Raw genomic sequence first — 15073 nt, forward strand, 5'->3', positions numbered from 1 at the left:
AAATAATACTTGGCATCCCACTCAATGCACTCCTTACAAAAGACCGCCAAATCTGGTTAGCCACATCAAACGGTGATTTCTCTGTGCGAAGTGCATATCGCATCGCTCATAGACTTTAAGACACCCAAGAGAATGGCCAATGCTCAGATGGCTCCACCATGAAGACAATGTGGAAATCCATTTGGAGTCTAAAGTGCCTAAACAAGATCAAAACCTTCATTTGGCGTGCTTGCAAGAATATTTTACCAACCAAAATTTGCCTCAGGGACCACCACATCCTAATAGAGGTTGACTGTTGCCTGTGCGAATCAATTGAAATGCCGGAGCACACATTCTGGAGTTATGACCTCTCTAGAGAGGTTTGGACTATCCTTGCTGTAAAACCCTTGAGCACCTCATGGAAGCCAAAAGATTTCATGGACCTCTTCTGGGTACTAAAGGAGGAAAACGACCACATTGAGCTAGAAGTCCTTGCAACAACCACGTGGGGTATTTGGAATAATGGAAATGAGGTTCAACATGGTGGCACCTCCAAAACCGCAACGATGATTGTCAACAATGTGCGTAGGTACATGGAAGAATATAAACAAACAGTGGACCTCCCTACTCCTCGCCCCACCCAAACCTCGACCTCCTAGAAGCCCCTACTAATTGACTGGTACAAGATCAATGTTGACGGTGCAATGTTTAAGGAGACTAGGTAGTGTAGAATTAGGGTCGTTGTTCGCAATGATAGAGGTGAGATCATGGGGGCGCTTTCAAAGAAGCTGTACTTTCCACTGGGTGCGCTAGAGGCTGAGGTGAAGTCAATGGAGTGTGGAATTATCTTTGCATGGGAATTGAGCCTAAGGCAGGTCATAATTGAGGGAGACTCGCAAGTTGTTATTCAAACCCTTGAGTGTGAGACACCTGCCCCAATCTCCATCCAACAGGTCATCGCGAGGGCAAAAATGTGGCTGCCAACTTTCACTTCATGGGAAACAAGCTTCACTTAACATGACAACAACGTAGTAGCTCACCTAATGGCTAAGCATGCCAAGGATGTTATTGACTTTACGATATGGGTGGAGGACACTCCCCTTATTATTGTATCACAGATTCTATCTGGTGTACTTTCTATGGGTACTACCCATGTTTAATGAAATTTGCAAGCTTTTCCATAAAATATATATATATATATATATATATTCTTCAAAAAAAAAAGTTAGGAGATTGTAACTTTTATTTATTTATTTATTTGCTAAATAAAAAAATAAGGTCTCTTGTGTAGACTCATTGACCTCATGCTATGTAATGGTAAGAATAATACCATGTATACTGCAAGCACCTTGATGAGAAGATTGTACTAATTGAAATAACTAAAACTCGTCGATACTTTTCATTTTCTAAACAAAATTAGAAGGAAGGAGAAGTTCTACATCTATTGCAAGCCACTAGTGAGGCCCCCCACAAATAATAATTGAGAGGCCCTTTTCTCTCCATTCCCCCACCTATTACCTCATTTTAGCAAGTTTGGTCCACTATCTTCCAATTTGTCAAAAGAACAAAATATTGGCTTGGAAAGTAGGATACTCTCATATCGTTTACATAGTCCATATCCCTTTCTATCTTAACTTTTCACCCAACCAAACAAGCGATGTCTCTTTCCACACTTTAAGATCTCACATCCCCCTTTATTTTTCCTTCCTTTTTCCTCTGGCCAAACATACTAAGTTATGTAGTTTATGTCAAAGTTGTAGGAATTTGGTCAAGTAAATAATGAACAGAGTGCAATAACAAAATTAATAATTGTGCTGCAATGTACGTACCATTTTCGAATGGAAAAATAATTGACATAAATGTATGTGGATAGATCTAGATGTTGACATAGTTGATAGTTGCACTTTCGGCAAAATTCACGTCCAAAAAATGAAATTTCGTGGAAAGATCATACTTCATAGAAGACCATGAGAATTGAGATGAAGCTCCTTTGAATTATGATTACACTTTCCTTCCTTATTTAATTTTATTATCTTTTTCTTTTTCTGCTACAATTTGGAACTAGTTTGTTCTATAAGATGCAAACAATACAATAATAATAAAACGAATCAAATTTTTTAAAATTATTTCTCAAAAACTGGTTTTTTATATTTTAATTTTTTTTTTCCAGAAAATGATTTCTATCAAACAAAAAAAAAAAATATATTAACAAAAAGAAAAATTACATCCTTCATTTTCTTTTTCCCTTAACAATTTTTAAAATAACGTACAAGCTCACAATTGTACTTTAAAAAGAAAAGGCCTGACAAAACTATACCCTGATCCAATAATCTATTTAAATTTCGAGGAAAAATATATAAATATGGATAAGGATTTCTGGACCCGTGAGAAAATGGATCAACTTGTATTTGATTTATTGAAACAGCGGGCACACATGGGTCGAACCCTTTTTGTTCAAAGGGAATTTTTCACAAGTTTTGGCTTTTTAATAATGTGTAAACGTGTTTCACATTTCACTTCTTCCTTTTTTTTTAGTCCAAGTTATTTTTTCTTCTTACTGATATTCACAACTTCTTTAATCACAAGGTCAGAACTCAGGCTTGAAGGTTTCAAATATAGTGAAACTAGTACGATTTTGTAACAATTAAACTTTTGGTTACGATACTTGATCTCTTACTTGTATTAAAAGGAAGGAAAAAACAATATTATTAAATTTTTTATTTGAAAAAATAGAATAAAAACCATACCAAATTGATACAACTCTCAAAAAGACCAGATTTTCTGTTCAATAAAATCAATTTTTGATTCGAACCCAATACAACCCGAAACCCAACCAAGTCGAAATGTGATTGATCCAACCCATTTGCAAAAAATGGAGGGATATAATACATTGGGAATAAGGCCTGCATAGTACATTCTGCCTATATTTTAATGTGAAAACTCAAGTTAGGACCGAAAGAGTGGTCTGATCTGTCTCCACCATTAGACAAACCTAAAAAATCAATAATTCCATTCTTACATTTGATTGTTGAACTTTGAATCATAAGCACCCAAATTTGTCAGCAAAAGACAAACTGGAATTCAAAAGCACGAGTATGACAAAGATTCAACATCATATGTCATCCCTAGTGAATTAAGGATAATAAGATAGGTTTTGAAGAATTAAGAGATTCATCTGAACTGTGCATTATTAAAGAAGTCAAATAATTAGAATTCTAAAATCATTAAAAGATGATAAATAAACAAATAATTTTGACACCTAAATATCAAGATGTCGAAACCAGCTACCATGTCATTATTTCACAAAGCTCTTTTTTTCTTTTTTTTCTTTTCCTTTTTTTTTTTCCCTCTTTCCAAGTGATCATACATTATTTCACAAAGTTGAAAGCAAGGAAATACTGTACAAAGGCGCATCAGAGTGAGGCCCAAGCTTATGTACTGAGAGAAATGGCATCACTTTCACTTTCGGCCCAACCTCAACAGATGCTGCTGATGCTTTTCTGCAGCCGCCTTATCAGCTGCTTCACGTTTAAGAGCCCTTTTTGCCCGTCGCCCTGTTGGAGCTTTCACAGGTTCCTTCCTTCTGGGTTCTCGAGATGAACTGGCCCCAGGGTCCTGGTAATTTGATCGATGCACTGGCCTTGCTTCTTGGCGTCCTCCCCTGACAAATCCATTATCTCCCCATCTTCGATTACCAATACGAATACTTGATGAACTACTAAAGTAAACTTCATCTAGATCGTCTTCCTCATCCTCATCCTCATATGGATAATATTCTTCAGGATCATCAAATGAGTCTTCATGATCCTCGACAATCAAAGGTTTAAACCATGTGGCTCTAAGAAGTAGGCAGACGCTCTCTTCAAACATGTAATCGTTGATGCTGTTAATAAAAGATGTGTTAAGGCAATCAGATGACAAATGACTACAGATTACTTTCTATTAAGCATTTGATGCCCAAAACTGTAACATAAGTTTTCATTATTTACTAACAAATGTCACTAATAGTTTTCCCCAGACTGGTCCAAAAGAAAAGATACCAGAGAATCAAGCAACCACAACCCCCCCCCCCCCCTTCCCCCCGGGGCAATAGCACACCACTTCATTCCACTCTCATCTTAATCAACATTAAATCTATCATCAAATTTCTTTTCTACCATTTACATTCCAACCTTTTGATTATATTCCTCACTATAATTTCTAGAGGAATTATTCCTGAAACAGAACTCCCACAAGAAAATGTTCTTGCATTACCATGTCTTTTTTCCTTGATAACAAAAGATTGAGAGAGAGAGAGAGAGAGAGGTCTGGATATACCTGCCATCAAGTGCACGATGGACATTCAGGAACTCAAATGGGTGTTTACACTGAGGGCACGTTGCTTTCTCTCTATATGAGGCCCATCGAAGGATGCATGTCACACTACGCAAAACAAACAATCAAAAAGAAAACACCATAAGTACCATTTTTTTTTTCACTACATACACCCAAATCAACATACAGTAAACAGCCAATCAATGGATCATGAAACCCATCCCCAACCAACATGACACATACCATGTACAAAATTAAGCTCACAATAACATTAATCCAAAGGTTATCAATCCCTTCTTTCCAAAAGATTATTTATAATTCATGCATGCTTCATGAAATTAGAACCTAAGTAAAATTGTACCAAGAATAACATGTCAAACAGAAATGATCCATGTTAAGCCAAAACAAACCCCACATAGAAATAAATAAATAAATAAACCTTGTTGAAGACAGAGATTATCAACACAAGTATTAAACCTTGTTTCTTAAATTCCTACCAAATCTACATGTTTTCTCTTTTCTTCCCAATTCTACATTGGCTAGATCAGAAACACCTTAATACCTATGTTTCAACTTCTTCCCAATTCTATTTTGGCTAAATCAGAAACATCTTGATACTCATGTTAATTGTTGAATGACTTAATCATCATGAGTATCAAGATGTGAAAACATAAGTACATTCCTACCATGTGTATCAACATAACACAAGACAAATGTATCATATGAGAGAGAGTAATTATAACAGCAATAAGGAAAGTAATCTGTTGGTGCTGGAAATACTTGGAATAACAAGGCCAAGTGATCAAGATTTTCAGTTCATACTGGCTAGAATGATAAAGATCAAAATTAACATACCTCTTATTACATTCCAGCAACCTGATCAGTACAATTTCTAAACCATGTCTCAAAAGGCGATATGAAAGCAATGATGTTTTTTATATACTCCCCAACTTAAGGCACACTGTAGGCCTCATGGCATAGATGCATATCATCACAAATTCTTTAAACAAAAAAAGAATAAAAATGAAAATGAGAAGACATATCCAAAGAACAATATAAAGAATATTCAAAAGAACAAGCATGAATATAATCAAAGTTTTGAAGCAAACATGTGATTTTTATTTCACTAACCAAATGCATTTGATGTATAATATATCAAGACCATACACTCAAATTTCTTAAAAACCAAAACACCACTACTTTATTGCCAATATTACATAACGCCTATAACTGTAATATTCATCAATATTTGAAAAAATGAAATAAATTTTTTGATACCATACACAGACATACATGCTAGAAAAATCTATTCAACCACAAACGTTACCAATGTGTGAAAAATAAAATTAGAAATAAACAAATAAAAGCTTTCCATGTCATAGGCATAGATATGGATATTTATTAAGTTTAATCTTATAATCTGTTACTAGACTATCAAATGCATTCTCAAAAATCTTTTTATTCTACCCATAGGTTAAAAATTAACAAATACTTCCAATGTCAAACAATGACATGTAGCATCATATCAAGAACCTACATTTAATACAAGCACATAAGGGATAATTACACCATCTTGTCAAGGTGCTTTACAAAATCAATTGAACTGTCGATCTACCCCTTTTTTTCCCTTTCTGGTTTGATAAATTAACAGAGTTGAATCAATATCTACATCAGTTCTTTCAATACACAAACTCTAACACACAGATAATGCACAAACAATATGTGGATAAAACCACCACCATCATGTGTTTGCAAACATTCTCAGAATCTGTGGCCATGCCAACTCCTAATCCAGCATTCGAAAATCATAAGCTTTACTTTGAAGGTTCTATCTTTTACCTCAAAAAAAAAAAAAGTGATTGAAGGATCATAATTCCCATTCATGACTGCCCTCATAAGCGCAATGAATATTAAACTACCCCTTGTAAGTCCCTTGTTAAAATGAGATAATTACCAGCACTTGTAACACTTGCCTTTAATCAAACCAATCGAACTATAGGAATCAAGGTATAATATGCTCCTATACTATAGTTGAACTACTACATTTTCCACCCATGTTTGTCCATTGCAATCACAGTTCAACAAGCATCACCAACCAAGATGAAAATCACAATAAAGCCAAAACCCAAAAACCAAAGCAGCAGAACTACAATTCCGGTAACAAATTCGAACATGAATGCAAACGACCATAACCATAATTTCAACAACCACAAAGTAGTAACGTCACCAATAACATATATTGATAAAGGGATTAATTGGACAAACCAGTAAGCGTGCTCGCAACCTTTAACAAGGGCAGTCTCCTCAAGCACTATCTGATTCAAGCATACAGCACATATCCCACCATGATTCTCAAACCCCTTTTCCTCAATCTCTTTTTTACTCTGCATTTGACTCTGTAATTCCCAAAACCCAGGTGAATACACATAACAAATCATTCAAATTTCCCATAAAAAAAAAAAAAAAAAAAAAAAAAAAAAAAAAAAAAGTTTCATGTACAATTTGCAAAGTTTGTATTGAACATTGTATTTGCATTCCAACTTTTCTTCTATTATTATAGCCAATTGTATATCTATTGTTTGGTTAAAGTGCAAGAAAAATGTCAAACTTCATTTCCATTAGCCTAGTTTTCCACAATCAAACAAAAACAAACACGCACAACATACTATTTATTCTATTTTCTTTTCCTAATCCTAAGCTTTCTCGGCAACCAAACACAGCTTATTCAACAAAAAACTTTCAAAAGAAAAGAAGGATTATCAAAAACTAGATCTGGGTTCGAAAGATTGGGATCAAAGAGAAGCGTACCTGATCACGTTTATCATCACCATGGTCCTGGATAGAAAGGGGTTGGAGAGCGTTGACTAGCTGGTGACCGTCAATCTCGACGACTGAAGTCATGGTATTGAACGATTGTGATTTCGATATAGTTTTTGATTTAAAAGCCAAAAATGAAAGAACCGACAGAAACCTTAAAACTAAAATCAAGAATAGCTTTGTGTTTATATATATGTAGAGAGAGAGAGAGAGAGAAACAGAGAGATGCTAAGAGAATAAAGTTCAATATGCTGATTCCAAAGAAAAGGGAAATGAGGGTCTTAAGTCTCTTTTCGAGGGTTCGGTGAAAGACCCTAAACATGGGGTGTAGGGTTGTGGGTGTTATTTTAAATCACTCTTTTTTTTTTTTTCCTCTTTGTCTTTTTGCATTTTTTTTTTTTTTTAATACAAGATTGGAAATATTTTGTAAATTTTTATTAAGTTTTTATTAACTTTATTATTATTTTTGTCTTTGTGTTTGGGATGTGAATTGTGATGTGGAGACTGCATAGGGTTGCCGAGTCACAAATTTTAACAAGTGGGGTTATACAATAACAACACGTTTGTTTTCTTTTGTTTTGTTGAATAACTAAATAAATAAAATGTTCTCTCTTTTTATGCATTTCACCTTTTGATTATTGAAGAGAGAAAAAAAACGTATACACAACTCTAAAATGGGTTTTCCCCAAAACATAGACTTTTTGAAGTTTAGAGAAGTTTTGAGCATAGTTATAGAATTCATAAGGGAGCAAATATGTTTTTTTTAAAGAGTCTTAACTTATGGTATTCGCTTTTAATAATAGTTTTTTATTATCAGACTAAAACACCAATCAATTTTTGGTGTAAGCGGAGATTAAACTTCAGATCTTTTATTCAACCATCAGAAACTTTAACTAATTGAGTTAACTGGAACCCTAATAATGGAGCGAATATTAATTCATTGAATTGTCAAAAGAAAGAAGTATAAGGTTGACTAGTAAAAAAAAAGTCCAATAATTGAATTAATATTGAATTTATTTTAAAATATATAAATAAAGTAAAAAATAAAATTTATATAAAAAGAAGAAGTTAAACTATAAAATTATATATATATATACACACACACTATACATTAAAATTAATTGAAAAAAATAAATACAAATGATTTTTTTTATAACTACAAATAAATTTTTTGAATAGTTGGTCAAGTTTTTTTATCATCGAATTAGAGATTTATAGTTTTTTTGGCATGATGAAAAATATCAATCATTATAAAATAGACATCATAGGTTTAATTTTTATATCGTATCTATATAAAAAAATTATTCAAATATAGAATTTTGTCTATACTATTTATAAGAGTATTTCCCTCTTTGTACTGGACTTTTATGTAATTTATAAATACCCCTAAACTTTAGATTTAACGGAGAAAAAACTTGAGGACAACCTAGTAAAAATATATCTCCAACTCCACTTAAAATGCCTACAAAATAGGACACTCTTCTACTAATATATGTCTTTAAAACAAACTTATCCAAAATTAAATTTAAAAAAAAAAATTATGACACTAGACCAAAAAAAAAAAAAAAAAAAAAACCTCATCGCACACGCAAAGTGCATGTGATGAGGCTAGTGTGTGTGTGTATATATATATATGACTAAAAAATTGACACTTTAATTGATATTTTGACAATTTACTTCAAGTTTAAAAGCAAAATACTTAAAATACCATAAATAACCATGCAAAATTGAAGGAAATATGATTATTTGATTAATATAGTAGAAAATTAAAAAAATATATATAAAAATAAATAAATAAATAAACAAAACCATGGGTCATGGTACCCGTACAAATCCCAGCTATAACAGGAAGTGAGGACATGGCCAGAGGGCTTCTAGCCCAATCCTGTTGGGCCGGGCCAGGCCTGTTTAAGAGGCGTCCGAGGAGGAGTGTCTCCTCGGACACATCAAATGGGAGTCTAACACACACCCTTCACATAGTGGGAAATCGTCCCAAATCGAAGGGAAATGCTAGACGCTCAGGGGGGCAACCACAACTGCCGCATTAAATGCAAGGAAGCTACTTTTCCAGCCGCATTAATGTGGAGAGGACAGGAGAACAGTATTATCTTGGCTAGTGCAACTCACAGAAAAGGAGGATAATGTCCTATGGGACAGGCACTCAAGTAGAGGCCCAGATGATCAACAAGTGTAGGGCCATTATCATTCGAAGGATGCTATATAAGAGAAGAAAACCCCCATGATCAGGGGATTGGAAGCTGGAGAGCAAAAAGTAAGGAAAAGGGAAGAGAAAGAAGGAGAAGTTTTGTAAACAAAGCCTAAGTTATTGTTCCATGAACTGTTATCCCAGGAAACCTAATAAAACACTCCGACGTCCAAATGGTTGCATGGCTTACTAACAATTACGTTCATTCTGTCAAGACCTAGTTCTTCGACCCACTCTCTACAAATTCATTGTTGAGGGTCTTTTGGGCCAGAATCGCCTGCTTACTGGGCCTGGGCACCCAAATCCATCCCCTACAATTGGCGCCGCCTGTGGGAAGAATTTGTGTCTCGACAAGTGAACAATAAGAAATGGAAGGATCAAGCCCGTGCCAAACCGGACATGCAGATTCTCAACGGCAGGACAATTTTTTAAATGTCGAACGAGGGAACGATCAAGACAACCAACGAGAGGGAAGCGTGGACACCTCTTACACGAGTAAAAGCCGTTCAAAGGGGAAGGATCATGCATCCCATGAGCAAAATGATCGAAAGGCTTTACGAAAAGAGATTAACGATTGGAAGAAAAAGCTACGCCGAGCACAGCAGAAACGTCCTTCACCCGGCTCGGGCTCTAGCAGTGACGAGGATAACGAATATCGGCGAAGATCAAGAACCCCTCCGAGCGAGACCTTTTCCTACGAGGAAGAAAGGCCTCATAAACGCAGCCGCAAAAGCCCATCTTACTAAGACCTGGCCAACGATGCCATGAGTAAGGCCCTGGATCACATCTCCCAGTCGCCGTTTACACGTAGAATAGAGAGGGCAGTGCTTCCTCGGCGGTTCCATCAACCAACGTTTGTCATATACAATGGTCGGTCCGACCCAGTGGAGCATGTGAGCCAATTCAATCAAAGGATGGCCGTCCACACCAGGGATGAGGCGTTAATGTGTAGGACATTCCCATCTAGCTTGGGACCCATGGCGATTAGATGGTTCGATTCCCTCCAGCCGAATTCCATAGATTCCTTTAAACAGCTGACGCAGGCTTTTGGTTCCCGTTTCATCACCAGCACTAGAGTCCCTCGGCCCCTCGATTCCCTCCTATCCTTGTCCATGCGGGAAGGAGAGACGCTGAAGGCCTACTCGGATAGATACTGGGAAATGTATAACGAGATCGAAGGGAAAAATGATGACGTCGCCATCAGTACGTTCAAAAGGGGCTTGCCAATAGAACATGGCTTAAGAAAGTCCCTCACTGGAAAGCCAGTCACCAGCGTGCGCCAACTCATGGACAGAATCGACAAGTACAAAAGGGTCGAGGAGGATCAGCAGATGGGAAAAGGAAAAGCGAAGGTAGTCCCTCAGGAGAGGAGGGACTTCAGGTCGGAACGATTTAACAACAGCAACAGGCCGAGAAGGGACTATATAGAGCAGTCCGGATCTACTGGGGCTCAGGCAGTCCATGCTGTGTTCCGAGAACCTCTTCACAAAATTCTAGAGAAGGTGAAGTATGAGCCTTTCTTTCAGTGGCCGAACAAGATGGCTGGCGACCCTTTGAAGCGTAATCAGAACCTGTATTGCGCATACCATCAGGAGCCCGGTCACACTACCAATGATTGCAGGAACCTGAAGAACTATTTAGACAGGCTCGTCCTAGAAGGGAAGCTGAGACATCTGTTGCATCGCTCTGAAGGATGGCAAGAACCATCAAACAACAAAACCAGACAAAGTACGTTGAGGCCGCCCATTGGCACAATTAATGTCATTCTCGCCGCACCTGGAAGGACAGGCTTTGTCCCCTTCAGGGTAATGTTAGTGAGCAGTTTCCTGACTAAGCCAGATGACAGGGAATCCAAGAGGGCCAGAATGAGCGCCACGCCATTAATTGGGTTCACGGAGGAAGACAAACAAGGAACTATCCAACCCCACGATGATACCTTAGTCGTGACGCTCAGGATAGGAGGTTATGACGTCAAAAGGGTGTTAGTTGATCAAGGTAACGCGGTGGAGATAATGTACCCTGATTTGTATAAGGGATTGAACTTGAAGCAGGAAGACCTGTTGCCATACGATTCCCCCCTGGTTAGCTTTGAAGGAAAGGTCGTCATCCCGAGAGGCATGATTACGTTGCCTGTGCAAACAAACTCAGAGGTGGTAGAAGTGAACTTCATTGTCGTAGATGCATACTCCCCTTACACAGCCATCGTGGCCCGGCCATGGCTTCATACCCTAGGGGCTGTGTCGTCAACCTTGCACCAAAAGGTGAAATATCCGTCAGGAGGTCAGATCAAAGAGATAATAGGGAACCAGGGAGTAGCTAGGCAATGCATGGTGTCGGCAATCTTGCGGCAGCAGGATCGCATAACTTCCACATCGGCCGAGAGTGGCTTATAGCAATTAATGACTACGGTCCCAACTGCGGGCAGTGGAGGACCAGCCATGTGGGTGAACTGTGAGGAGTTGGAGAAAGTACTTGTCGGATCTGACCCTGAGAGGTTTTTTCAAATTGGCTCGGAATTGCCGCCCCAAGAGAAGTCATCACTGACTGCCTTCCTCCGACAGAATTTAGACGTGTTTGCTTGGAACCCTTACGAGGCCCCCGGGGTCGACCCAGATTTCATCTGCCACCGCCTTAATGTGAACCTGGCCGTAACACCTAAGAGGCAAGCTCCTCGACGACCGTCGAAAGAACATACCGACGCTGTGATAGAAGAGGTCACAAGATTGAAGAAAGCAGGGGCTATCAAAGAGGTCTTCTATCTCGAGTGGCTAGCCAACACGGTAGTGGTAAAGAAGAAGAGCAGGAAATGGCGGGTCTGCGTAGACTTCACCGACCTAAACAAGGCGTGCCCGAAGGATCCCTTCCCTATGCCCCAGATAGACCGGTTGGTAGATTCGACTGTCGGACATTCTAGAATGAGTTTTCTAGACGCTTTTCAGGGCTACCACCAGATACCCTTGGCCGTCGAGGACCAGGAGAAGACTGCTTTTGTCACCCCAGTCGGGAATTATCATTATAAAGTGATGCCCTTCGGCCTAAAAAATGTCGGGTCAACCTACCAAAGGATGATGACCAGGATGTTTGAACAGCAGATGGGCAAAAACATTGAAGTGTACATAGACGACATGGCAGTTAAAAGTAAGCTGGCTCCTAACCATATTGATGATCTCGGCAATGTTTTTCAAATACTAAGAAAGTACAAACTACGGCTGAACGCAACCAAATGTTCATTTGGAGTGGGATCTGGAAAGTTCTTGGGCTATATGGTGACTCACAGAGGCATTGAGGCTAACCCTGACCAAATAAGAGCCATCCATAACTTGCGGCCTCCTCGAAACCTTAAGGAAGTCCAGAAGCTTACCGGTATGATAGCAGCTTTAAACCGTTTCATCTCGCGCTCAGCAGATAGATGCAACCCATTTTTTCTCCTATTGCACAAGTGGAAAGGATTTGAATGGAATGAGGAATGCGCTATGGCTTTCCAACAGCTAAAGGAATACCTCGCCCAACCGCCGATTATGTCTAGCCCCGAGGTCGACGAGGTTTTGTTTGCCTACATAGCTGTGGCCCCGCATGCAGTAAGCTTGGTGCTAATCCAAGAAGACAACGGCACGCAGCGACCAGTCTATTACGTTAGCAAATCCCTGCAGGAGGCAAAAACCCGTTACCTCCCCCTCGAAAAGGCTATCTTAGCCATCGTACAAGCCACAAGAAAGCTACCCCGCTACTTTCAAGCACACACTGTCGTGGTGTTAACTCAACTCCCCTTAAAATCCATCCTGCGCAGCGCCGATTACACAAGTAGAATTGCAAAATGGGGAACGATTTTGGGCGCCTTTGACATTAGATACATGCCTCGCACCGCTGTAAAGGGTCAGGTCCTCGCCGACCTGGTGGCAGAATTTGCGAAGCCTGCAGCAGAAGGAAAGGAAGTGTCGGTCTTACTGGGGGCTGATGAGCGGGTGAGCAGCACAGTTTCCCCACGTGGACTCACTTGTTGGAAGGCATACATTGATGGCGCATCGAACCAAAGGGGCTCAGGGTTAGGACTTGTCCTGCTCTCACCCGAAGGGATAACCATAGAGAAATCCTTGAGACTCGGTTTTTCAGCCACAAATAACGAAGCCGAGTATGAGGCGCTATTGGAGGGAATGGGAATGATCCGAAAGATGGAGGGGAAATCCGTAGACATGTTCTCGGATTTAAGACTTATTGTGGGGCAGGTAAATGGAGACATGGAGGCAAAGGATGAAAGAATGCAAGAGTATCTAGTTCGGGTTAAGCACCTGCAGACCCAATTTCATCACTTTCGCTTGACGCACATACCCAGAAGTGGGAACACTCATGCTGATTCTCTTGCGACGTTGGCTACCTCCTCGGCTCAACCCCTACCTCGGGTCATACTGGTAGAAGAGATCCCCCGTCCACTGACAGAGAAGGCCAATGGGATTGGAATACATAACATCAGGGCAGGACCGAGCTGGATGGACCCTATCGTTCTATACTTAAAGCATGACACCTTACCAGATGATAAGGTGGAGGCCGGCAAAATCAGGAGAAAAGCTACCCGATTCTGGTTGTCGGAGGACTCCAAGCTTTACAGACGCTCGTTTTTAGGGCCGTATTTGCTATGTGTGCATCCAGAGGCTATAGAACTCATCCTGGAAGAGTTACATGAAAGAATTTGCGGAAGTCACACGGGGGGTAGGTCTTTGTCTCACAGAGCCTTAACGCTGGGTTATTGGTGGCTGAGCATGCATAAGGAAGCCCTGGATTATGTGAAGAAGTGCGACCAATGCCAGAGATTCGCTCCGAGCATACACCAGCCTGGTGGAGAGCTAAACCCAATGTCTAGTCCCTGGCCATTTGCACAATGGGGCCTAGATATACTTGGTCCATTTCCCAAGGCAACAGGGAATAGAAAATTTCTTCTCGTCGGCACCTACTACTTCACCAAATGGGTGGAGGCTGAGGCGTTGGCAAACATTAGGGACGTCGATGTCAAGAAGTTTCTCTGGAAAAATATAGTCACCAGGTTTGGCACCCCGCACACCCTGGTGTCGGACAACGGGCTCCAGTTTGATAGCAAAGCCATCAGAAGGTACTGCAGTGAGCTGGGAATTGTTAACCGGTATTCCACGCCAGCTTACCCCAAGAGTAATGGACAAGCAGAAGCCGTCAACAAGACCATAATGAACGGGTTGAAAAAGAGACTAGATGACGCAAAAGGAAGATGGGTAGAGGAATTAGCCCATGTCTTATGGACATACCGCACCACGCCTCGTAGGTCTACAGGGGAAATCCCTTTTTCAATGACCTATGGGGCCGAGGCTGTCATTCCATTGGAGGTGAACTTCCCAACCCAGAGGACCACCACCTTCTGTCCCGCTACCAATGACAAACTTCTAGAAAAGAGCTTGGACCTCATCGACGAAAGAAGGGAAGGCACGATGGTCCACCTAGCTAACTATCAGTAGAAGCTCAAGCAAGGTTACGACGCCAAGGTGAAATCCAGGCCGTTGGCGCCTGGGGATCTAGTACTGAGGAAAGTCTTGGGCACTGCGAGGAACCCCGCATGGGGAAAGCTCGGACCAAACTGGGAGGGACCGTACCCTATCACTTCCGTAACTGGCGTAGGAGCCTACTTTTTAGAAGACTTGGATGAACGTGTAGTTCCACGCCCTTGGAATGTAAACAACCTAAAAAGGTACTATTATTAATGAAAGATATGATCTTTGGTGCCGTATTGCTGTGTAG

General features: G+C 39.8%; 3 protein-coding genes across 3 annotated transcripts; 2 read left to right on the plus strand and 1 right to left on the minus strand.

The window, feature by feature from the left end:
• Positions 1-3166: 3166 nt before the first annotated feature.
• Positions 3167-7413, minus strand: LOC115981515. Its single transcript, XM_031103714.1, has 4 exons — positions 7102-7413; positions 6559-6689; positions 4297-4401; positions 3167-3862 (listed from the first exon to the last, which is right to left on the minus strand). Exons 1-4 carry the CDS (start codon positions 7192-7194, stop codon positions 3439-3441), a joined length of 753 nt encoding a protein of 250 aa, XP_030959574.1. The 5' UTR covers positions 7195-7413; the 3' UTR covers positions 3167-3438.
• A 3234-nt stretch (positions 7414-10647) lies between these two features.
• On the plus strand, positions 10648-11709 carry LOC115949953. The gene has a single exon (XM_031067213.1). The coding sequence runs from the start codon at positions 10648-10650 to the stop codon at positions 11707-11709; it is 1062 nt and encodes a 353-aa protein (XP_030923073.1).
• Positions 11710-11715: 6 nt separating this feature from the next.
• On the plus strand, positions 11716-14793 carry LOC115949959. Its single transcript, XM_031067221.1, has 3 exons — positions 11716-11978; positions 12594-14277; positions 14395-14793. The coding sequence occupies exons 1-3, from the start codon at positions 11716-11718 to the stop codon at positions 14791-14793; spliced, it is 2346 nt and encodes a 781-aa protein (XP_030923081.1).
• The last annotated feature ends 280 nt before the right edge of the window (positions 14794-15073 follow it).

This window comes from Quercus lobata, chromosome 1 (genome assembly GCF_001633185.2).
Source record: "Quercus lobata isolate SW786 chromosome 1, ValleyOak3.0 Primary Assembly, whole genome shotgun sequence".
NCBI lineage: Eukaryota > Viridiplantae > Streptophyta > Magnoliopsida > Fagales > Fagaceae > Quercus > Quercus lobata.